General features: G+C 41.3%; 1 protein-coding gene across 3 annotated transcripts in view; it reads right to left on the bottom strand.

Annotated features, from left to right (window-relative positions):
- Nucleotides 1–2558: 2558 nt before the first annotated feature.
- ABCC5 (ATP binding cassette subfamily C member 5) overlaps nucleotides 2559–25990 on the bottom strand; it is a 64987-nt gene continuing 41555 nt past the window's right edge. For all 3 annotated transcript variants that reach the window (XM_070753769.1, XM_070753770.1, XM_070753771.1), the window contains 14 exons: nucleotides 25437–25539; nucleotides 23505–23689; nucleotides 21531–21677; nucleotides 20379–20508; nucleotides 18232–18385; nucleotides 17901–18029; nucleotides 16628–16814; nucleotides 14911–15000; nucleotides 11657–11846; nucleotides 10950–11109; nucleotides 10357–10435; nucleotides 9285–9398; nucleotides 7215–7379; nucleotides 2559–4273 (listed from right to left, as the gene is read on the bottom strand). In XM_070753769.1, the coding sequence (XP_070609870.1) occupies nucleotides 4172–4273; nucleotides 7215–7379; nucleotides 9285–9398; nucleotides 10357–10435; nucleotides 10950–11109; nucleotides 11657–11846; nucleotides 14911–15000; nucleotides 16628–16814; nucleotides 17901–18029; nucleotides 18232–18385; nucleotides 20379–20508; nucleotides 21531–21677; nucleotides 23505–23689; nucleotides 25437–25539 (1935 nt within the window). In that variant the 3' untranslated portion in view covers nucleotides 2559–4171. The remainder of the gene's footprint in view (nucleotides 4274–7214; nucleotides 7380–9284; nucleotides 9399–10356; nucleotides 10436–10949; nucleotides 11110–11656; nucleotides 11847–14910; nucleotides 15001–16627; nucleotides 16815–17900; nucleotides 18030–18231; nucleotides 18386–20378; nucleotides 20509–21530; nucleotides 21678–23504; nucleotides 23690–25436; nucleotides 25540–25990) is intronic.

The following is a 25990-nucleotide window of genomic DNA, read 5'->3' as shown; positions in this document are numbered from 1 at the left end:
CCCGCCCTCCTTGCTTTTCGCCGGCGATTTCTCTCTCCACGAGCCGATCCGCTGCTTCTCCCCCGTGCTCGGATCGGCTCACGCCTGCCTGCTTCCTCGGGGGTGGTTGCGCAGGGAACGTCCTCCCTCGCGGGCCGCCGTGAGCGGAGCTTCCTCCCGGCCCGGTGGTGTGTTCGCCGGGGGGGGGACGGACCCCCCGAGGCGTCAACCACATCCTCGACCTCCGGGTGCCACCTCGGGGGTAGGCAGCCCGGGCGCTCACTCCTGCACCCCCGACGTGGCCCAGCAGAGTCTCCTCTGCCTGGGTGGGTGCCAGCGTGGAGGAGCTGCAGGCACTGGGTAAACCCACTGGAGGTTAAGAACCCAGGCCCGCCCGAGGCGAAAAACCCCCATATACCTAAAGAAAGGAAGAGAAAAGAAAAGTTAGTAACATATATAAACACAAATTTTAAACAAATTACAATTAAAATGTAAGAGCAATAACTCAGTAGTCCCTTTACTGCGACTGAGTTTTTTAGACTGGAGGGCTAAGGGGGGGGAGGCGGTGCCTGCCTAATAATTATTTAAATTAAAACTCAGTCCCAGCCAATCAGACTGGAGTATAACCCGTCTTGGACTCTCCTTGCAAGTGCATTGGAGAATGTATGCATTTTAATTTTTGCACTTTATTCTTTTTACATTTTTTAAAATTCCTCTTTAAAAAAAAAAAATTTAAAAACCCTGTGGATTATACACTGGGGAACAATTTGTAACCCAATTTCTGTTGAGTTTGATTTTTTGAGCTTTTTTATAGTTAATTAGGCATGCTGGTTTCAAAACTGTAGTTAGTTTTCTTCTACCACGTCAAGTTTTTTCTCTACACCTTATATATATATATATAATATAGCCGCCCTGAGTCTACGGAGAGGGGCGGCATACAAATCTAATAGATAAATAAATAAATAGTTGATCAGGCAACATGAGCAATAAATTGCATTTTTTACATTGCCATTTTGCTAACTTCCCAGAAAATCTTGATGCAGTCAGAGATGAGCAGGGTGAGCGATTCCACCAAGATTTGAAAGTCATGGAGACACGGTATCAAGGTAGATGGGATGTAGAGATGAAGGCTGACTATTGTTGCAGCATCAAGCGAGAATGTCCACAGATTAAACACTCAAGAAAAAACTATAAGCGAAAATGTTTACCTTAGCATGTATAATTACCATTTGATTAAAAAACAACTATTTGTATGAACACAATTTAACTTGTAGTAACTATTATAGCCTTTGTATGAATAAAATTATTCTTTGTAAATACTATATTTGGTAAGTTTTTACTTTACTTTTCTTTATATGCATAATTTGTATGACTTTTGAGGGTATCCTGTAGCTTAAAAATATAATAATAATAATAATAATAATAATAATAATAATAATAATAATAATAATAATAATATTTGGATTGGGAGTCACTGCTCACAGTCACTCATGCCCTCATCACCTCGAGGCTCGACTACTGTAACGCTCTCTACATGGGGCTACCTTTGAAAAGTGTTCGGAAACTTCAGATCGTGCAGAATGCAGCTGCAAGAGCAATCATGGGCTTTCCCAAATATGCCCATGTCACATCAACACTCCACAGTCTGCATTTGTTGCCAATCAGTTTCCGGTCACAATTCTAAGTGTTGGTTATGACCTATAAAGCCCTTCATGGCACCGGGCCAGATTATCTCCAGGACCGCCTTCTGCCACTCGAATCCCAGCGACCAATTAGGTCCCACAGAGTGGGCCTTCTCCGGGTCCCATCAACTAAACAATGTTGTCTGGCGGGACCCAGGGGAAGAGTCTTCTCTGTGGCGGCCCCGGCCCTCTGGAACCAACTCCCCCCCAGAGATTAGAATAGCCCCCACCCTTCTTGCCTTTCGTAAGTTTCTTAAAACCCACCTCTCTCGTCAGGCATGGGGGAACTGAGATATTCTTTCCCCCTAGGCTTCTACAATTTATGTATGGTATGTTTGTATGTATGATTGGTTTTAAAATAAGGTTTTTTAGCTGCTTTAGTATTGGATTGTCGCATTTGTTTTTACCACTGTTGTTAGCCACCCCGAGTCTACGGAGAGGGGCGGCATACAAATCCAATAAATAATAATAATAATAATAATAATAATAATAATAATAATAATAATAATTTGTTAGATTTGTATGCCGCCCCTCTCCGAGGACTCGGAAAGGCATAAGATAATGTGATAGACAAAAGCTGGTTATTTTTGGATCCAGAGACCAAATGCTAGTTGAAGACAAGTCAGATTTAAAACAACAACATTGCTGTTCCCCAGTGTTATTGAATATACCGTGAAGGCCAGGTTCAATTTTCATGCAAAGCAGTAAGGATGAAACTTACTTAGGAAACTGCAACACAGTGTGCTAAATAAAACAAAATAAGCTATTAAGCGTAACTGGATTCGGTCATGGGTTCCTAAATTGTGGCTGATTAAATAGCAACAGTACACAGTTCATCCCAGTTGCTTCGGGGAGAAAAGTCGACACAGCTCCACAATGAAAGGGCACACACACATCTTTACAAAAACCAAAATAGTTTTTATTCGCTTTTGCAGATGTCTGTCTCGACACGACAATTTGCAAAACATGCTAAGGCTATAAAATGTCCAGCTGGACAAACACAAACCAACAAAACATGCAGTGCTGACCGATCGAAACAGTTATTACAAGACTGACCATGCCCTTCTGGGCTACCAGTCCCATACAACACAGATGGTGTACAGTAACCATGGTGACGTACAACACAGGACCAGCAACCTGAGGTAGGCCTCTTTTACAATTAGAAAATGAAATTTCCTACACCAATGTCAAAACCTGATCAGGTGCCTGCTAAAAGCTGCGAGATGCTGAGGATGTCATCCTTCCATTAACGAGTATGCAAGAGCAAAAGTTTGTGCACATACAGTCGGGTGAATGAACAACGGTTTTTAAAAATATCAAAGTGTCTGGAATAAACGTTCCAAAATAAACGCTAATATCTCAAAAAGTCTGCATCTTGGCAGAGAAACGCCGTAGTAAGTAGCAGGGTCCAATCTAAAAAAGTTTACCTGCTACAGCTTGGGAATAACGCTGTATTGGCAGGGGATAAAATCTTGCAAAAAGATCTGTGGGCTTTAGCTCCCAGAATTCTCCAGCCAATATGGCCGGCTGGGGGATTCTGGGAGTTGAAGTCCACAAGTCTGAAAAATCGCCCACTTTGGAAATCCCTGCCTGCATGCTTTGGAGTGGCGCTTGACTGCGTTGGATGAAATAACAGCCAGCCAAACTGACCGTGTCGTTGGGTGCACCCAGCTGAATGTGCTGGGGTCAAAAGTACCTGAGTTTTGTGATGGCCCTTCACTTCCTGGCTACAGTTCAGTATTTGCTAACATCACCCCAAGTGAGGGGCATGATCACCACCACCACCCCAGGGCACAGTACCATGTGAAACCGTGGCTCCTATCTAACAATTGTCAAGGATCTTGACTGCTGTCTTGTCGGGGGGCCCGCATGCCTTACGTAGGGATGATGGAAATGGGAGAGGGAGGGAGAGTTACACAAAAGTTTCATTTCCTCCCAGAAGTTGGGGGGGGGGAGGAAAAGCACCAGGGAAAGTCCAGTGCAGCCTGGCCCAAGCCAGGTTCCCAACCCCGCTAAAACGGTACAAAAAAATAGAAGAAAAAAAATAGGATAGAAAAGAATATGCACTGGTATTAACCGCAGCGCTCATTTTAATATAAAATAAACAGCTTACATTTCCACTGTAAATATAGGCTATGTACAGAATTCTGTATAGATATAGCTACATGTATAAAGCTTCAATATAGGCCTCTGGATACATTTATAACGTGGCTCCCTGAGCCATCTTGTAGAGTGCATTTTAATAGCAAAAAAAAAAAATAATTAGTAAGAAGAATACGAAATAAATACCATAATAAAAACTATGAGGAATCTTCCTTATAGTGCTTTCCCTCCCCCCCCCCCCCACAAAAAAGAAAAAAAATAAATCCTGACCCCCGATCCTAAAAACAAAACAAAAAACTATTAAAAGACAACTTGCTTGAAAGGCATGAAAATGGAGGGAGGGGCATCCCTGCCACAGGCAGAAAAGGATTACGCTCCATATTAAAGTGACTTTTTTGCCCTGAAATTTAGCCCTTTACAGTAATCTTGTTTTCTGCAGCAGCAAACATGGCGTAGAAGCGGGAATTGTCATTGGACAGAAGGGCAGCTGGAGTGTCGAATTCCACCACCTGAAACAAATGGAAGAGGAAAGTGTTAGTACAGGGTACATGGTTGTTAGGGATTGCCATTGTAAACTGCATATTGTACACTTGTACCAAACTTGTACTTAAAAAGTTAATGTGCACTCAAAGAGTTAACTTGTACTTGAAGAGTTAATATTCAAGGCTGTTTCATCACTTCCTCATTGAAGCTATAAAAGCTCATTATGTTGCTCAGTCACTTCCTTTACTTTTGTCTGAGAGATGGGGGAGTGGTGTTTAAGCTTTGTGCTTGTATAAGCTTTGTGCTTTTATCTATATTGTATTTTAGCTTCACGCTTGTTATCTATATTGTGTTTTGCTTTGTGCTTCTATCTTGTAATTGCTCAGTGCGTAATATTCTGTATTTGCTTCGTGCTTATTCTGGATTGTTTATATTTTGTTCATATGTAAATAATACTTATTTAAGTAAGTCTGTGTCTTGGCTTTATCACACATCCACGCTCTGTTAAAATTCTCTGCTCGGTATTGTCGAAGGTTTCATAGCATAGCTAACCGAGAGAAGCCAACAGAAAGTGCATGAAATGCAATGCACTGTAGAAGCAAACAGAGGTAGTGTTCTGTGAACCGCCCAGAGTTTTCGGAGAAGGGCGGCAAACAAATCTAATACATAATAATAATAATAATAATAATAATAATAATTATTATTATTATTATTATTATTATTATTATTATTATTATATACATATAATCATAATAATTTCCAAATCCTACACGGGAAGAAACCCGAATATACCAAGACCGTCATACCTGTACCCATGAAAATCTACGAAAACACACACATGTGTGTGTGTGTGTGTGTGTTTTATGTCGGATCACCCTGGTATATTGAAGGAACATCACTGCTCCTTTTTGCCTCTAGGCCCAACCAAAATGGTGCCATCCTAGTCTCCCTTAATTTTAAAATTTCAGCAAAAAACATGTGATACATACATATATATATACATGTATGTATGTATGTATGTATGTATGTATGTATGTATATATTGGACTTGTATGCCACCCCTCTCCATGGACTTGGGGCGGCTCACAACATACAGTGGTACCTCGAGATACGAGTTTAATTCGTTCCGGACCTGGGCTCTTAAGTCGAGCAGCTCTTATCTCGAACGACTTTTCCCCATAGGAATTAATGTAAATAATTTTAATTGGTTCCAGCCCTCAAAAAACTCACAAAGTTAGTCTAAATTATGCAGAAAGACATGTTTTTAATGAAGAAATGTACATGTACATATAAATGAATAATGAAGTTTCTTTCACTTAACTTGTAAACTTTCTTAAACTTTTAAATTTACATATGTTCAACTTCTCTGCCACCCAATCCTGTAGGACAGAGGTCCCCAACCCTTTTTGCACCAGGGACCGGCTTTAAGCGATCAAGAGAGGAATGGGTGAATGAATGGACGGAGGGTGGGAAGGAAGGAAGGAAAGAGGGAAGGGACAGGAACAGAGGAAGGAAGCAAGGAAACTTATGAAAGGGGAGAGTAAGAGAGGAATGAGTGAAGGGAGGGAGGGAGGGAAGAAGGTGGGAAGGAGAAAGAAAAGAAGAAATAGAGGAAGGGAAGGTAAAAGAGAGAAAGAAAAAGAGCAAGAAAGAAAGAAAGAAAGAAAGGGGGAAGGGACAGGAACAGAGGAAGGAAGCAAGGAAACTTATGAAAGGGGAGAGTAAGAGAGGAATGAGTGAAGGGAGGGAGGGAGGGAAGAAGGTGGGAAGGAGAAAGAAAAGAAAAAATAGAGGAAGGGAAGGTAAAAGAGAGAAAGAAAAAGAGCAAGAAAGAAAGCTGCAAGCACCCCCCCGAGCCCCCCAGGCCGGCTGCAACCTTTTAAAACACGCGCGCCGCTTCGCAGCTGTCTCCTGAAGCCGAACGCGGAAGTTAGCGTTTGGCTTCAGGAGGCAGCTCCTTGGCGCTTGTATCTCGAATTTGGGCTTGTAAGTAGAACAAAAATATCTCTCCCCTCCCAGCTCTTATCTTGAGTTGCTCTTAAGTAGAGCAGCTCTTATGTCGGGGTTCCACTGTATAGCAAAAACACAACAGTACATTTTATCCAATTAATATACTAAAAGGTTCTTAAAATTCTAACTTAAAACATTCATGCTTCTGAAAGCTCTGTTTGAGAGGCTGGGTGGGGCTACATTTGGTGTACAAGATGCACCCAAATTTTCATCCTCTTTTAGGGGAGAAAAAAGTGCATCGTATACAAAAAAAATACGGTAATCTCTTGGAGAAACAGAATAAGAGAATTGGAAGGGACCTTGAAGGTCTTCTAATCCAACCCCCTCAAGCAGGAGACCCAACACCATTTCAGTCAACTGGTTGTCCAATCTCTTCTTAAAAACCTCCAGTGATGGAGATGGAATTTCTGGAGGCAAGCCTGATTAATTGTTCTCTTTGCCAGGAAATTTCTTCTTATTTCCAGGTTGGATTTCTCCTTGATTAATTTCCATCCACTGCTTCTTGTTCTTCCTTCAGGTACTTTGGAGAATAGGTTGACATCCCCCCTCCCTCTTTGTGGCAGCCCCTCAAATATTGGAAGACTGCTATCATGTCACCTTTAGTCCTTCTCTTCGTTAAACCAGACACACATAATTCCTGCAACCATTTTTCACAATTTTAGCCTCCAATCCCCTAAGCATCTTTTGTTGGTCTTCTCTGCACTTTTTCCAGGGTCTCAGCATCTTTTTAATACCATGGCAACTAAATGATTCTAGGGAAACTTATCATTTTAGAAACATCCGGGCTTGTTTGCCTTACGAGGAAGACTGCTTCAATGCTGGCTATGAATTGAACCAAATTATCCTGCAAGAAATTTCATGAGAGCAGAGGCAGAGTTTTGCCACCTATTGAGAGTCTCCTGGCTCCTGGTTTCTACGGTGATTCGTAGAAGAAAAAGAGCTTTGCAGCTCGCTCACCTGTCCTTGCATCAGTACCATAATCCGGTCAGAGCCCAGAACCGTATGCAGACGATGAGCGATTGTCAGCATGGTGCAATCCGCAAAGGCTTCTCTGATCGTCTCTTGGATTAGTAAATCGGTCTCGGTGTCCATGGCTGCTGTTGCTTCATCCAGGATTAAGATCTGTGGAACACAACATGAGCTTCGTTAAAAATGTAGCAATCAGCCTTTTCCCTGGGCTTCCACTACAACTAAACATTTTTTTCCCAAACGCCATCACTCTGCTATTTTATTTATTTATTCGACTTCTATGCTGCCCAATCCTGAAGGACAAAATTAAACAAATACCATGTCCAACTATTCACTAAGACTGCATTACTATTACTATTTTCTCATCATTCCTATCACCCATTTCCTCCCACATGACTGTAGGATCGTAACTTGTGGCTTGTATCCTTATGATTTATATTACATAGAAACATGTCTGACGGCAGAAAAAGACCTCATGGTCCATCTAGTCTGCCCTTATACTATTTTCTGTATTTTATCTTAGGATGGATAGATGTTTATCCCAGACATGTTTAAATTCAGTTACTATGGATTTATCTACCACGTCTGCTGAAAGTTTGTTCCAAGGATCTACTACTCTTTCAGTAAAATAATATTTTCTCATGTTGCTTTTGATCTTTCCCCCAACTAACTTCAGATTGTGTCCCCTTGTTCTTGTGTTCACTTTCCTATTAAAAACACTTCCCTCCTGGACCTTATTTAACCCTTTAGCATATTTAAATGTTTCGATCATGTCCCCCGTTTTCCTTCTGTCCTCCAGACTATACAGATTGAGTTCATTAAATCTTTCCTGATAAGTTTTATGCTTAAGTCCTTCCACCATTTTTTTAGCCCATCTTTGGACCCGTTCAATTTTGTCAATATCTTTTTGTAGGTGAGGTCTCCAGAACTGAACACAGTATTCCAAATGTGGTCTCACCAGCGCTCTATATAGTGGGATCACAATCTCCCTCTTCCTTAATGATGACAATCATTAAGTGTTGTACCTCGTGATTCTTGACAAATGTATATTTTCATTCATGTACACTGAAAGCATATGCACCAAAGAGAAATTCCTTGTGTGTCCAATCACAGTTGGCCGATAAAGCATATGAGCGTCGCCCAGAAAGTAATGCATCACATTCTTTTTCTCAGTCTACACAGTAATGGTACGAATGTGAAACTTTAGATATACGTTATTTGAATTTTCAGGAGTGCGTGTGTAAATTTTATGTTTCTTCAGACAGATAGCGTAGCTGCAGCAGTGTTTCGAAATGGCGCCTGTACGTGATGTATATTACAACAGCATGTCATCATTGAATTTCTCACTGCGGAGAAAGAAACTGTTGGGAACATTCACAAACGTTTGTGTATAGCTTATGGAGAATCTACAGTCAACAGAAGTACAGTTAGTCGCTGGGCACAGAGGGTGAGGCCATTAGAGGTGATTCGCCCAGTGCAGAAATGGCTTTGTGACCAGAACAAGGAGTGGTACTGACAGGGCATACACGCCCTTGTATCTCACTGGAGGAAGGCCATAGAACAGGATGGAGATTATGTGCAAAAATAGGGAGTGTAGAAGAAACTTCATTCTTTCTTGTGTGTAAGTTTCATTGTGTTCAATAAATAATTGCTGAAGAAAAAAAATGTGGTGCATTACTTTCTGGGCGACCCTCGTAATATAGTATTATTTGGTATTGGTATGGGTATTGGTGTTCTGTTCTGTTCTATTCTACTCTACTCTACTCTACTCTATTGCAGAACACAAAATTAAAGGCCTAAAATGTTGAAAGTATTTATTTATTTATTTATTTATTTATTTATTATTTGGATTTGTATGCCGCCCCTCTCCGAAAACTCGTATGCAAAGGTGGTGAGGGGGACATCATCGGAACGCAGTTCCTCCCGTTTAGTTAATGAAAGCTTAATTGTTCTCAGTTGTCCTGTATAAATCTTGTTCATCCTTGAATACATATAATACATATACTTTGTTTCAAACCTGATTGTAATAATTAACCAATTACTCAATTCATCCCTCACCTTACAACGACGCAACAAGGCTCTGGTGATGCAAAGCAGCTGCCTTTCCCCGACGGAGAAATTTTCCCCATTTTCCATCACTTCGGATTCAAGTTTCATGGGCAGCTGAGAAATCTAAGTGAGAATGAAGCAACAGAACAAGATCAAATACGTGGTTCTAAACCAGAGGTAGGGAGCGATGGCACTCTTATGACTTGTGGACTTCAACTCCCTGGTTCAGGAATTCTGGGTGTTAGAAGTACCCAAGTCATAAAAGGGCCACTGTTCCCCATCTCTGTTCTAAACCAAAATCTCCAAACTTCGCAGCTTTAAGACTTGTGGTCTTCAATTCCCCAGCCAACATGACTGGCTGAGGAATTCTGGGAGTTGAAGTCCACAAGTTTTAAAGGTTGCCAGGTTTGGAGAGCCCTGCTCTAAATCCTTGCAGATGCCCCATCATCTTTTCAGAATCCATCAGTTACGAATTTGCGCCAATGACAAAATGAACTTCCAAGAGATAAAACCTTTTCCATCAGTGGCGGGAACAGCATACAGAAAGGATACGCCCCAAATAAAGCAAGCAATTTTACACTGCTGATTTGTTGGGTCACAAATGGGGGAATCACATGACCCTGGGATGCTGCGGCCCTCATAAGTAGGAACTGGTTGCTAAGCGCCTGAATTCTAATCATGTGATTATGGGTGGGTGCTGCAACGGTCGTTAAGTGTAAAAAATGGCAATTAGTCACTTTTATCAGGGTTGCTGTGACTTTGAACAGCCACTAAATGAACTGTTGTTAAGTTAAGGACTACCTGTAGGGAAAAAGCCAACAAGAATCTAATCAATGACCCCCCAGGGCCCCCTTATAGACACTCAAAAGTCACCATATAGGATGGTAGAGACAGAGATAAAAAAATTAGTGACTATAAATAAATAAATCAATTGAGAAATAAAATAAATAATTAAAATCAATTATCCCAGATAATCCCTTCCTCCTCCTCCTCCTCCTCCTCCTCTTCCCACTGTACTGTAGTTATGTAATAGTGGAGTACCAGAACAGAAAGGAAATTAACTACCAATCCTTGTACTTACACAGTCTTTCATGTGAGTCCTTTCCAAAGCCTCCCAGATTTGCTCTTCGCTATACTGCGTGAAAGGATCTAAATTGGATCTAAAGAAGCCAAAATATAATAGCAAATCAAGACCCATTTCCATCAGAATATAATCCACAGGAAACTAAACACTCCTGAAGGGTAATTCTATCTTGTAGGGAGTAGCAAAAGGAAGGAGGAGAATCAAGGACAGGATTGTTAGTTAAATTATGAAGTTGCTTTGACTGGAATTGCACACACTGAGCACATTCTGGAACTGAAGTCCACACACCTTAAAAGTTGCCAAGGTTGAGAAGCATGCTTACCAATCTGTTGCATGAGCCCAGACATTATAGTTTGTAAACAAGAACAACTAAAGGTCAATAAAGCGAACCTATTATGGTCTAACAAATTGTGGCTTAGCACGATCCAGTTTCAGAATTATTTGCCCCAGTAAGCTCATTTTCATAATGACTAACAAGACAATCCCTTCTCTCTCTTCTCTCTCTCTATCTCTCGCTCACTTTCTATCTCTCTCTTTTCTTTCTATTTCTCTCTCTCCCTCTTTCTCTCTCACTTTTCTGTAATACCAACCTCACAGTGCCACTGAAGAGGACTGGCTCCTGGGGGATTATGGAAAGCTTGCTCCGGAGATCTGCCAAGCCAATGTCACTGATTTTCACTCCATCTATTTTAATGCAGCCCCCTGACAGTTCCACCAAGCGAAAGAGAACCATTCCTAAAGAGGATTTTCCTTGGGGAAAAACAAGGAAGATTGTAGTTAGCCATCATGTTGAGTAACGTACAAGATTAGTCTATACACCATGGGTGGAGTAATAGATTTAGTAATACAGTAGTACCTCTAGATACGAGCTGCTACACATGCGAGTATACCAAGTTACGAGCCGCGACATGAGCGAAATTTCTGTTCGACACCTGAGCTCAAATTCGGGATACGAGCCGAGTTGCTTCCAGTTATCTCGGCAGGAAAAACAAAATCTAAAGGCATTCGTTCGAAATGCGAGTTAATCGACTTTAGAGCTCGGGTCTGGAACGAATTAAACTCGTACGTCGAGGTACCACTGTAGAAGCAGGGTTTTTTAACTTCTAATCCCCACAAGATGGCTCCAGTGAGCTTTTAAAACATCTAAACAGGTGCTAGCACAGGGGTCTCCAACCTTGGCAACTTTTAAGATCTATGAACTTCAACTCCCAGAGTTCCTCAGCCAGAATTCTAGGGGTTAAAGTCCACAAGTTGCCAAGGTTAGAGACCCCTGTTCTATACAGCACCCCAGTCTTACCTGAGCCGGTTCTCCCCACAATTCCAATCTTCTCCTTGGGTTTGATGGTGAAGCATACTTTCTTGAGGACAAGTGGAAGGTTCTCGCGATACCGCATTTCTGCGTTTTCAAAGCGAATTTCTCCTTCGTGGGGCCAGTCTGGAAGGGGAGCCTTATTTTTGATGCGGGCTGGGGCCTCCAGGGAAAGTGTCTTTTGAAATCACAGAGAGAGAAGAGAAAAGATGTCAAGTACGGACAGCACTCTAGGAACAATGAACAGAATGACAGAGTTGGAAAGGGACTCTGGAGGTCTTCTAGTCCAACTCCCTGCTCAGCAGGGAAGCCTATATCCTTTCAGAGAAAAGGTTGTGCAATCTCTTCTTAAAACCTCCAGTGATGGAGCATCCACAAATTCTGGTGGCAAGCTGTTCTGCTAATTAATTGTTAGGAATTTTCTCCTTAATTCTAGGTTGCTTCTCTCCTTGATTAGTTTCCATTCATTGCTTCTTGTCCTGCCTTCAGGTGCATCAGAGATTAAGGTGGCGTCCTCTTCTCTGGGAGAGCCCTTCAACAAGTCTTCGGAGAGGGGCGGCATACAAATCTAATAAAACTTAAACTATTGGAAGACTGCTACCATATCATCCCTAGTCCTTCTTTTTACTGGATTATTATTATTATTATTATTATTATTATTATTATTATTATTATTATTATTATTATTTAGATTTGTATGCCGCCCCTCTCCGTAGACTCGGGGAGGCTTAAAGCAATGATAAAAACAATATATAGTGACAAATCTAATAGTTAGAATTTAAAATAATAATACATTTAAAAAGTCTAAATAACAAGAAACCCCAATATATAAAAAACATACATACAGTCATATCATACACAGAAAACTACATAGGCAGGGGGAGATGTTTCAGTTCCCCCACGCTTGACGACAGAGGGGTTTTAAGGAGTTTATGAAAGGCAAGGAGGATGGGGTCAGTTCTAATCTCTGGAGGGCTGATTCCAGAGGATCGGAGCCGCCACAGAGAAGGCTCTTCCTCTGGGTCCCGCCAAACAACATTGTTTAGTTGATGGGACCTGGAGGAGACCAACTCTGTGGACCTAACCGGTCACTGGGATTCATGCGGCAGAAGGCGGTCTCGCAGATACCATGGTCCGGTATTATTGTTATTACTTTATTCACAGTAACAGTAATACACAGCAAACGAGATTGATATGCTGGATTTTGTATCACAATATCACAAGTCAAACACTTCCCAAGCGTCTAGGACTGTGTGATGTATTTTCATATGATGCACGCAGATCCAAGTACAGTGGCCTTTTGCAACTGACATTATCATCACCATTACCATCATCATCATTATCATTATTAGTTTAATTTATATGCTGGCCAACTCCCGAAGGACTTTGGGTGGCTCACAACAAAGAGAAACAACATCTAAAAAGGAACAATTTAAAAGACATTTTAAAACCCATTAATAAAACCATATTAATAACCCATTAATAAAACCATCTTGTAGCCGGATCGAGATGATACATCATTTGATCAACAGCCCCAGGCCTTCCGACGAAACCAATCCAATCCCTGCATCTATTAGTCATATGTTTTAGCCGCCAGCTCCCTAATAATCTTTGTGCTCTCCTCTGCAGTCTTTCTAGAGTCTCGAAATCTTTTTTGTATTGCGTTGACCAAAACTGGATGCAATATTCCAAGTGTGGTCTTATCAAGGCATTATAAAGTGATGCAAACACTCTACATGATCTTCATTCTATCCCTCAATTAATGCAGCCCAGGACTGTATTGGCTTTTCTGGCAGCTGCCACACACTGCTGGCTCATACTTAAGTGAAAGTCCCCTAGGACTCCAAGATCTCTCTCACAGCTACTGCTATTGAGTCAGGTACCACCTTCTTAACAGAGGCAACTTAGAAGTCTTAAACAATCAACATCAAGAAGCATCATCGGGAACTAACATTTACAGATTAGGCAGCTATTTATTGAATGATTAAGGGGAGAAGTGGGGAGAGGCTGCCCCAAGGCAGTAGCCCACAATCCTGAGCACCAGGGACAAGTTCCATGGAAAAAGTTTTTCCACAGACCAGAGGGAGTGAGGTTTTACATGCTGCCTGCATCTCGCAGATGGAGATTCACTTGTCTGGCGGCCCCAGGGGAAGAGCATTCTCTGTGGCGGCCCCGGCCCTCTGGAATCAACTCCCCCCGGAGATTAGAACTCCCCTCACCCTCCTTGCCTTTCGTACACTACTTAAGACCCACCTATACCGCCAGGCATGGGGGATTTGAGGCATCTTCCCCCAGGCTCATTATAATTTATGTTTGGTATGTATGCGCTGTTTGGTTTTTAATTATGATAGGGTTTTTAGTTATTTTTAATATGAGATTTGTGCCATTGTAATATTATTTTTATCGTTGTTGTGAGCCGCCCCGAGTCTTCGGAGAGGGACGGCATATAAATCTAATAAATTAAATTAAATTGAATTGAATTGTTTACACAGACCAGCTGCTGACATGCTGCTGATGCATGGACTGGGGGTTGAGGATCCCTACCCTAGAGCAACATCCTAGCTATCACTTAGCTGGAGGAGCCAGCATGCATTGGGAGACGACTACTGATTATTTCTCATTATTTCTTTCTTTTTTTCAACACAGTTAACTTCACACAAATTATCAAATTATCTTTCTCTCACAAAAGGCACATCCAGCTTGCTGATCACTGGCTCATCTGTGAGAAGTTAGCCTAGTGTTAAGATTACCATATTTTTCAGAGTATATGACGCACGCACACACCCCCCAAAAGAGGCTGAAAATTTGGGTGCATCAAATGTAGCTTTTTCCAAGCTTTTTTTCTCAGCCCTAACAAGGGGATAAAATAATATCCTGACGGTGATCAGACTAAGGACGCTATCCAGGCAGATTTTTCCCCCGTATTTTTCTCCCACAAAACTAAGGTGCGTCTTATACTCCCAAAAATATGGTATGTTTTTTCCTGGTTCCTAGTGAGCACATTCTTTTAGGGATTTGAGGAACATTTTTGATTTTCACACCATTATTATTGTTGATGGCACTCACTTCTGTCCTTTTGATTTTTATCTTTAATTAGTACACTGCTGGAGACTTCTATTGTTGGGTGATTTAAGAATATACTGCAGAAATCCAGTGGAGCTCATCAGCAGGAACAGGGGGCATCTTTCTAAGAGGCAGGACACCAGAGAAAATATTGGGTAGCGGACAGAATGTTTAAATACCTTGATGTAGTGGTCAATTCTTTCCACAGATGTAAAGCGGGCCTCCGTCTCTGAAGCCAACCTAACGGTAAACTGGAACAGTCCTGTTAACTGAGAAGGAAACAAATCGCTGTTAGTTGCCGGACTATGAGACATTAATCAATTTATTAGCTGTGAAAACTAATAAAACCTCTTTCTACTGAACTGGTAGCCCAAAAGATTGGCAGCCTCTGCTCTATGGAACAACTTAATCCCAGTTAAATGGGATGAAGTATGGAATAAATTAATCCTAATTAAACATAGAAACATAGAAGACTGACGGCAGAAAAAGACCTCATGGTCCATCTAGTCTGCCCTTATACTATTTTCTGTATTTTATCTTAGGATGGATCTATGTTTATCCCAGGCATGTTTAAATTCGGTTACTGTGGATTTATCAACCACGTCTGCTGGAAGTTTGTTCCAAGGATCTACTACTCTTTCAGTAAAATAATATTTTCTCACGTTGCTTTTGATCTTTCCCCCAACTAACTTCAGATTGTGTCCCCTTGTTCTTGTGTTCACTTTCTTATTAAAAACACCCCTCCTGGCCTTATTTAACCCTTTAACATATTTAAATGTTTCGATCATGTCCCCCCTTTTCCTTCTGTCCTCCAGACTATACAGATTGAGTTCATGAAGTCTTTCCTGATACGTTTTATGCTTAAGACCTTAGAAACATAGAAACATAGACGTCTGACGGCAGAAAAAGACCTCATGGTCCATCTTTGCCGTCAGACTTCTATGTTTCTATGTTTCTAAGGTTTCTATGTTTCCACCATTCTTGTAGCCCGCCTTTGGACACGTTCAATTTTGTCAATATCTTTTTGTAGGTGAGGTCTCCAGAACTGAACACAGTATTCCAAATGTGGTCTCACCAGCACTCTATATAGCGGGATCACAATCTCCCTCTTCCTGCTTGTTATACCTCTAGCTATGCAGTCAAGCATCCTACTTGCTTTCCCTACCGCCTGACTGCACTGTTCACCCATTTTGAGACTGTCAGAAATTAAGTGGCGGTTAAGTGAGGCTTTCTCATGAATCACGCCACAATAGGAAGGAAAGGAGTTTCATAAAATTCAAGGCTTCCCATTATTCCTTGTTAGTGGTCAAATTCCATTAAGCTGCCTCCATGCAGAAAAACAGACACCAACAAAAACCATGGTTAATTGTCTTCAATTTTCCACCTCCTCTGATCCACCTTATCCCTCCATTTGTAAGCACCCATTTTTTTCTCATCCACAGGGCACTTTCTCTTCCAAAGAAATTGTTTTAATAAGGGATACCTGCAACTTTGCACTTCAAATCTCACTAGGTTCAAGGCTGACTCAGCCTTCCATCCTTGGGGGGAGGGGGGGTGTTGTAAAATGAGGGGCCAGATTGTTGGGGGCAATGAAGCACTACACCATGGTGTGTAAATCTATGTGGTATTGCTCTTCGTTCCTTCCCTTCTCTTTCCTTTCACTCACTCACTTAGTCATTCACTTTTGTGGTGACACAGTGGTTAAAATCCAGTATTGCAGGCTAACTCTGCCCGCTGTCAGAAGTTTGATATTGATCTGGTCAAGGTAGACTCAGCTTTCCATCCTCCCAAGGTGGGTAAAATGAGGACCCAGATTTTGGGGGGCAATAGACTCTGAAAACCATTTGCAAAGCACTGCAAAGCGGCATATAAGTCTTCAGTACTACTACTGGTCACCTGAACAGCATACGAGATGGCGAGCCCAGCATAAGCGGGCGGGATCTGGCCGTGCATTAAGACTATCATTAAGCCAGTGACTGTAATGAGGGCTATGCTGACAATATCCAGCCTGACAGCCAGCCAGCGCATCGCACAGCTGAACAAGTAGACGGGCGCCTGGTTATCATCCAGCAGTTGTTGGTATCTGCAAGAAAGAGAAAATATTTACAATTAAAGTACAGATTGTCTTCGACTTACAACTGTTTGTTTAGTGACTGTCTAGCTACAACACCGAAAAAAAGTGACCTCTGACTATTTTTCATGATTGTTGCAGCATTCCCCATGGTCACATGATCAAAATTCGTACGCTTGGCAACCGGCATGTATTTACGACTGTTGCAGTGTCCCGGACTTATGTGATCACTTTTGTGACCTTCTGATAAGCAAAGTTAATGAGGAAAGCCAACAACCATATCACCACCTTAACAACTGCAGTGATTCACTTAAAGATCGTAAAATGGGACCAAACTCAGTTAACATCTGTCTCGCTTGGCAATGGAACTTTTGACTTCAATTGTGGTTGTAAGTCAAGGACAACCTGTATTTCATTTTTAAAATTGAATTGGAGGAGAAATTTAAAACACGATCCATGTGAATGCTAGCAAATTCAGATAGCAGTGTGAGAACTAATTCATGTGAAATATTAAACCCAAATTGTGGCTTACTATTTCTAGATTGATACATGAACTTGCATTCTCAGTGAATTCAGCTACTAAGGCTTATGCAATAAACCTAACCTTTAAAAATCCTGTTTTATTCTATTTCTACCATATTTTCTATTTCCCTTTTATTTGTTTATTTTAATAGATTCTAACAACTCTTTTATCTTCTTTCTTGCATTATTCCCTAATTCTTTGTCTCTCTTCTCTAACCACTCGTACCACCTTTCCCACACCTTATAATATTCCGAAATATTAAATGATGCACATGATGTATATAAATAGAATTATGTAATATATGTATATAAACAGAATTGTGTAATATACTTATATAAATAAAATTGTGTAATATATGTACATTAATAGAAATGAAACCTGAAAGAGGAAAGAACTGTAAAACGTAAATTGTACTAACAACGCAAAAATGTTGAAAAGAAGGAAACTATAAATTTCCATGTTTGTCTTTTAAATGTTTAATAAAAATATAAATATTTTTAAAAAGATTAAAATCCTGCTTTATCTGTCTTGTAGCAGCTCAGACTGAATGTCAGAAAATAAACAAGAGTACTAACTTGTACAGGAATTCCTCTCCTTTATTGTAGGCATGGATGGTAGAGAGACCTTGAATGCTTGAAGTGATGTGAGAAAGAAATGGAGACTGTGTTATGTTGTCCAGTCGTTTCAACTCCCGAATGAAGACTCTGCATACAAAAAAAAAAATACACAATCAACTGGAAGGACAAGATCTAACAAAATTATGAAAATAACAAGCCCTTTGATGCTGAATTGGGTTTGGAAGCAGCTGGCAACCAATGAAGCTATTCCAACAAACACCGCAAACTTATGGAAGAGCCTCAAGGCTAATAATGCCTTAAAAGGACCCAGAATAATTGCTGCTCTTACCTAGATACAACATGCAGAATGGTGAAAAGAACTACAAGGGGCCCCACTGCCATTAGGAACCATGGGAAGACACCAGAGATCACTCCCACGCAGAAGAACACCAGGATGACATTCTGTATGAACATTTCAGCTTGAAAGGGCAGGCGGACATCAACTGGAAGAGATGGACAGGCACAGCAGGTTAGGACACACTCAAATTCTCACCAACACGAACAATGGAGAGAGCCAGGTTAAGTGTCATGGTGAAGATGCTGGCCTAGAAACCAGGAAAGTTTGTATTCCAGGTCTCCCCTAGACCTGAAAACCACTGGGTGACTTTGGGGCAGTCGCCAGGAGACTGTGAATTCTAGTCTCACTTTAGCCACGAAAGCTGGTTAGGTAACTTTGGATTAATCACTAGGAAACCTTGAGTTCTAGTCCTGCCTTAAGACATGAAAGCTAGTCACTCTGTCTCAGCTCAACCCACATCACAGGGTTGTCATTGTGGGGGAAATAGGAGTATTAAGTATATTTCCCATCTTTAGTTAAATATATATAAGTGGGATAAAAATATAACAGTAATATAGAATGGAATGGAATTCTTTATTGGCCAAGTGTGATTGGACACACAATACCAAAAGATGCTAAAGTATTTTTAAAAATTATAGAATGTGCAGAACTAGATATGATGACTAAACGTTTGAATAATCAAACTGAAACAGAATTTTACAAAATATGGGACAAAGTATATGATTGGTGGAATTTTAAAAATAGTATTAATAATTAAACACACAAGAATATATAACTACTGTATTTGAAGAATTATAAGATAGAATGAAATAGTATATAGTATAACCAACTTAGAAGTGTTTATTTTCTCTTTTCTCTGTATTACTAATACTTTGTTTTTTCTCTTTGTATAAGTATACAATATTTTAAAAGATAAAGAAATTTAATTAATAGGCTTAATATTAAAAACATAGAGTTAAATTTAATAAGAATGTAATTTACACGTGTGGCATTTCTGTATTGATCTGATAACAATTAGGGTTTTTTATATTTTTGTACTAGTTAGACTTCTACGACAAGCGGAGCAATGGTAGCTCCTTAAATGTTTAATGTTGTATGTCTTTGTCTGTCCTTTTGAAAAACAATAAAAATATTTTTTTAAAAAAAGACATGAAAGCTAGTCACTCTGTCTCAGCTCAACCCACATCACAGGGTTGTCATTGTGGGGGAAATAGGAGTATTAAGTATGTTTCCCATCTTTAGTTAAATACATATAAGTGGGATAAAAATATAACAGTAATATAGAATGGAATGGAATTCTTTATTGACCAAGTGTGATTGGACACACAAGGAAGTTGTCTTTGGTACATATGCTCTCAAGAAAAGATACATTTTTCAAGAATCATGAGGGATAACAATGATTGTCATAGGGTTCAAATAAGCAATCAGGAAACAATCAATACTGAATTTAATTTATGAGACTTATGAGCCTCCCAACTCCTTGCGGATTCTGAGCGGGTTATAAGTCTATAAATAAGACTCTGGATGATTTATATTAATATAAATCATAAGGATATAAGCAACAAGTTACAGTCATACAGTCTTAAGTGGGAGTGGGTGATAGGAACAGTCTTATAGATATACACGATAGAGGCAGGTGTGGGAGGACAATACCTTGTTATAAACTCTCCTGTCCAGCCCAGAATAGATTCAGGTAAAGCCAGCACAGGTAAGATTCACTCATGGCTCTCCTACTCTGTTATCAATTTTTCTGTTCAGAAAGGTTAAATGAATTGTGTTCTATCCTGTGACCCTTTTTTGACATTGTTAAGCCAATCACTGAAATGAATCACGCGGCCATTAAGAGAATGTCACTTCGCATCATTGACTTTGCTTGTCAGAAGCTCCCTTCTTTATGCGTCCTGCAACCATCGGCATGTATTTACAATAGTTGCAGGACATGTCGGTTGTCAAGCATTCAAAGTTTGATCACCTGACTGTGGGGATGCCACGGTGCTCGTAAGTGTGTAAATTAGTTGTAAGTACTAAATCACTTTTTTCAGTGGCTGTTATAACTTTGAAGTCATTAAATGAATGATTCTAAGTCAAAGATACCTGTATTAGCACCAATAGGTTATTATCAAACGAGACTTTATTACCTTCATCCATATCTTTGGAGAACCTATTGAGAATCCGCCCCACAGGTGTAGTGTCAAAAAACTTCATTGGGCTACGAAGAATCCGACGGAAGAGCTCATCGTGCAGCCTGGATGAGGCCCGTAATGTCCCCTGTAGTGACATAGGATTGTTGGAATCAGGCACCCAGGAGTTTTAGAAAAGGAAGTTCACAAATGGCTAATAGGGACCCCAAGAAGGACTACCACACTACCAATGTCTTCCAGCACATTTGTGAGATGATATCAAACTATGTCTATTGTCCAGAATAAAAGGATGGGAACAAGAGATAAGAATTATTTTGTTAACAGAATAACAGAGTTGGAAGAAGCCCTAGGAGGTCTTCTAGTCCAATTCCCTGCTCAACAGGAAACCTTATAGCATTGCAGCAATCCCGTCTTAAATATCTCCAGTGTTGGAGAAGCCACAATTTCTGGAGGCAAGCTGTTCCACTGATTAATTGTGCTTACTGTCAGGAAATTTCTCCTTAGTTCTAGGTTGCTTCTCTCCTTGATTAGCTTTCATCCATTGCTTCTTGTCCTACCCTCAAGTGCTTTGGAGAACAGGTTGGTACCCTTTTTTCTTTGTGGCAGTTCCTTAGATAATGGAAGACTGATATCATATCACCCCTGGACTAGACTTACCCAATTACCGCAACCGTTCATCGTGTTTTATCCTTCGCTTCCCTAATCATATTTTTTGCTCTTCTCTGCATTTCATTATAGAATCTTAACATCTATCTATCTATCTATCTATCTATCTATCTATCTATCTATCTATCTATCTATCTATCTATCTAATTGGACTTCTATGCCACCCAAATCTGAAGGACTCAAGGCGGCTTACAACATCTATGTAAATACAAAACAATAAAAAAGAAGCCAAATTTAAAATCTAAAAAATTATCAAACCCTAATTAAAAACCCCATAAATTAACCAATCACAACAACATGCATACTAAACATTCATACGATTTGGCCATGGTTGTGGTGACCAAAACTGGATGCAGTATTTACAAATGTGGTCTTACGAAAGCATTAATAAGTGATACTAACACTTCACGTAATCTTGATTCTATCCCTCTATTAATGCAGCCTGGGACGGTGTTGCTCTCTCCTCCTTCCACAAATACCTACCTTGACAAAGGCAATGCCACGAACAGCCTTCAGAATCAGCATGACTCCCATGGACAGCGCATAAATGCCAGCGTAGTAACGCATGTGAGGGTTATCCTTCATACTGTCGCTCACTGTGGTTTCATTCCCCAACATCAAGGTAGTGTTCTGGATTTATTTTTTTTTAAAAAGGAATTTCAGGATTAAGACAGAAATAGGATGCACATTGGCCCAGTTCATAGATACAGTTAAGGAATCCGCACATCCCTTGTCCATGATTTTGCTTGGATAGAGGTGGTTCTCCTGACAGACTAAAGGGATATTTAGCTCAGAATAGGAGCTGTTTCTTTAAAAGGTTGTCTTAGAGCAGTCTTCTCAAATAGTGTGGCAGGCCCCCCTGGAGGGGCACAGAGTGATGTCAGGGGGGGGGGGCGTGTGACCCCCAGAGAAAATAGTTTTTTTCTGCCATAGAGAGTAAGACGTGTGTCCTACCTGACGCTTGTACAGTCATACCTCGTCTTACGAACCTAATTGGTTCCAGGGGGAGGTTCGTAAGACGAAAGGTTCGTAAGACGAAACATTGTTTCCCATAGGAAACAATGTAAAGTCAATTAATCCGTGCAACCCAAAAAAAAAACCCCGCAAAAAAACGCTGCCGCCCGGCTGTCACCTTTTAAAACAGCCTGGGGGCTTCTCAGTGACCTCCCGAACGCCGAACGCCAAACCCGAACTTCCGGGTTCGGCGTTCGGGAGGCCACCGAGAAGCCCCCAGGCTGTTTTAAAAGGTGACAGCCGGGTGGCAGGGCTTCCTGGCAGCCTCCGAACGCTGAACGCGGAAGTTCGGGTTTGGCGTTCGGCTTCGTTCGGCTTCCCAGCAGTTTCCCGAAGCCGAACGCCAAACCCGAACTTCCGCGTTCGGCGTTCGGAGGCTGCTGGAAAGCCGCGTGGCTGTTTTAAAAGGTGACAGCCGGGCTGGGAGGCTTCCCAGCAACCTCCCGAACCCGGAAGTTTGGCAAAAGTTCGGGGTTCGGGAGGTTGCTGGGGAGTCCCCCAGCCCGGCTGTCACCTTTTAAAACAGCCGGGTGGCTTCCCAGCCGTCTCCCGAAGCCAAACGCCAAACCCGAACTTCCGCGTTCGGCGTTCGGAGGCTGCTGGGAAGCCCCCCAGCCCGGCTGTCACCTTTTAAAACAGCCGTGCGGCTTCCCAGCAGCCTCCGAACGGTTTAGAAAAAATTTGCCTCTTCTTACGAACTTTTTTCGTGTTACGAACACCAAACCCGAACTTCCGGGTTCTGCGTTCAGAGGCTGCTGGGAAGCCCCGCCGCCCGGCTGTCACCTTTTAAAACAGCCAGGGGGCTTCCCAGCAGCCTCCCGAACGCCGAACCCGGAAGTTCGGGTTTGGCGTTCGTAACACGAAAAAAGTTCGTAAGAAGAGGCAAATTTTTTCTGAACCCCGGGTTCGTATCTCGAGTTGTTCATAAGATGAGGGGTTCGTATCTTGAGGTACCACTGTACTGGTATCTCCGTCGTGTTCCTCAGTGTTGTGTCCAGGGCAGCCCGTTCTAAAAGAAAATGTCTCGTGAGTTCAATCAAACTTCTCAAACTCATAAGACTTTTCTTTTAGAACAGTCTGTCCTGGACACAACACTGAGGAACACGACGGAGATACTGGCACAAGTGTCAGGTAGGATGTACGTCTCGTGGTGAGACACAATTTGACCTGCAAACCCGGTCAGGTGGGCCGGATTGCGATACAGTCGTGGCAGAGAGTTGGTGGCTGCCAAAATGTTTACTTTTTCCTGGGGCCATTACCTTAGGGGAATGTACTTGGAAATTGCACTCTGGGTAATGTAGTCCATGACATGTGACCCCATCTGTGAGTTCTTATTGGCCATCAAGCTATACCTAGGCTTCTGGGTAATCCTGCCAACAGCCATTTTAAAGTCTATCAGGAATCAGAGAAATAAATAAATTTGATGATGCTGGTTGCTCTTACCCCACTGCCTTCCTTGATCCAGTAGCTCAGCCACCAGTTGCTGAAGGCCGTACTGCCCACATTCAATATGAAGAGTGTCATGATGGTCAGGAAAGCGACTGGGCCTCCAGCGGCTTGGATGTAGACCCAATAAACTGACCAGGGGACAGAACCTTTGCCTTTCTCTTCCATCTGCATCAGCTGAACTAAAGCACAGGAGGGGTGGGCAGAGGAGGAGGCTAAGCAGAGAGAATTCAACAAATCCAATCTATTCTAGACAGAGGTATTCCTCGACTTACAGCTAAAATTCCCACTGCTAATAAAGCCAGTTGCTAAAAGAGCTTCGGCCCATTTTACGACCCTTTTTTTGCCACAGCTGTTAAGCAATCACTGCAGTGGTTAAGTAAATCATGTGATCACTCAGTGACTACATGACTCACCCATTGACTACATGACTCTGAGACAGTGCCACCATCATTAACACAATGTCAGGTGCCCGATTTTTGATCACACGACCATGGGGATGCTCCAACAGTTGTGTGAAAACCCAGCATGTCACTTTTTTCAATACTGTCATAACTTTGAATGCTCATTAAATGAATGATTGTAAGTCAATGACTACCTGTACTCATGTTTTACTACTCAATTTTAGCATATTATACTGCATTTTAACTTAACTTATTATTTATTCAAATTCCCTCTATTTTAGCCAATTTTATTGTATTTTAACCAGTCACAGTTTTATGACAACCGATGTGGTCCTTTTCCTCGCTTTGATATGGTCGATTGACTAATCAAATAAAGTTGATATTGACTACCTGTACTCAGCTAAATAATGATTCTCCTAGCCTAGGTAGGTACCTAGGTAGTCCTTTATTGACAACCACAATTGAGTCCAATTTTTTTTATTGCTAAGCGAATTTTTGCCCCATTTTATAATCTTTCTTGCCACAGTGCTTAAGTGAACCACTGCAGTTGTTAAGTTAATAACATGGTTGTTGAGTGGATCTGGATTCCCCATTGTCTTTGTTTGTGAGAAGGTTGCAAAAGGGTTATGAACCTGGGACACTGCAACCGTCATAAGTATGAGTCACCTGCCAAGCATGTGCATTTTGATCACATGATTTATAATTTATGTTTGGTATGTATGTGCTGTTTGGTTTTTAATTATGATAGGGTTTTTAGTTATTTTTAATATTAGATTTGTGCCATTATAATATTGTTTTTATCGTTGTTGTGAGCCGCCCCGAGTCTTCGGAGAGGGGCGGCATACAAATCTAATAAATTGAAATTGAAATGACTATGGGGATGCTGCAGGGGTCATAAGTGTGAAAAATGGTCATAAGTCACTTTTTTCAGTGCTGTTATAACTTTGAATGATCACTAAATGAACTATTGTAACATGAGGACCACCTGTATTATAGAAAGTTCCCTGATAAGTTTTATATAAGCAGGCAGCATTCAAATGTAGCCAAGTAAAATCTGTAAATAGCTAGAATTCAACTTTGGTTAAATTTTCCTACACGCAACTTAAATTATCCTAAATTCTTGCTTAGATTACTTCTCTCATTTTGAAGACAAAAAAGCACATCGTTTCAAACTTAGCACTAAATCTTTGTGGCTAAAAGAAAGGCAAAACCTAATCTGAACTCAGACCCAGCGAGATCATCTGGAACCTATGGCATTGTTAACAGAATATTTGCATGCACACAAGTTGACCTACTACTAAAGAGTAGTAGATGCTTGGAACAAACTTCCAGCAGACGTGGTTGGTAAATCCACAGGAACTGAATTTAAACATGCCTGGGATAAACATACTGTATATCCATCCTAAGATAAAATACAAAAAAATAGTATAAGGGCAGACTAGATGGACCATGAGGTCTTTTTATGCCGTCAGTCTTCTATGTTTCTATGTTTGAGCAGGTGTTAAAATTGGATGAGAGGTTGTACCTTCTTCCTTCTTAACTGCTTTCTCTTTCTTCACAGATCCCGTTTTGGTGCCTTTCTCCGGGAGTCTTTTCAACGAACTGTTTGCAGTCTTCTTTAAGTTAACCTGCAAAAGAGTCAGGAGGTTAAATCAGATTCGGCCTACCTTAATTTTGCAGGGAAAATATCATCAGCACGTTCCCCAGGAGAGGAAAAAAGACCTGGTTAAAGTCTTCATAAGAGGATGTCCCATATGCTAGGACACGTATGATAGGTTTCCCTGAAATGATATAGGATAGTGATGCCTAACTTTTTTTTCATTGCTGCCGAAAGCGCATGCACTGGCACTCATAATGCAATGAACGCACGACACCCACCCGGGCATGCCCATGTGATCCCCCCGTTTCTCCCCCCACACACACACACATGTGCAACCCCCTGCACTCCCCCTGCCCCCTCTGGAGGGGCTCCGGAGCCTGGGAGAGGCCGTTTTCGCCCTCCCGAAGCCTCGGAGAAAGCCAATGGACCCTGGGGATGTGCCCCATCCTCGAGACATGCACAGCAGATATCTGAAAATC

Source organism: Erythrolamprus reginae, chromosome 5, assembly GCF_031021105.1.
Source record: "Erythrolamprus reginae isolate rEryReg1 chromosome 5, rEryReg1.hap1, whole genome shotgun sequence".
NCBI classification, from domain to species: domain Eukaryota; kingdom Metazoa; phylum Chordata; class Lepidosauria; order Squamata; family Dipsadidae; genus Erythrolamprus; species Erythrolamprus reginae.
The sequence above is the reverse complement of the archived record's forward strand: the minus strand, read 5'-3'. Positions and strand labels throughout refer to the sequence as shown.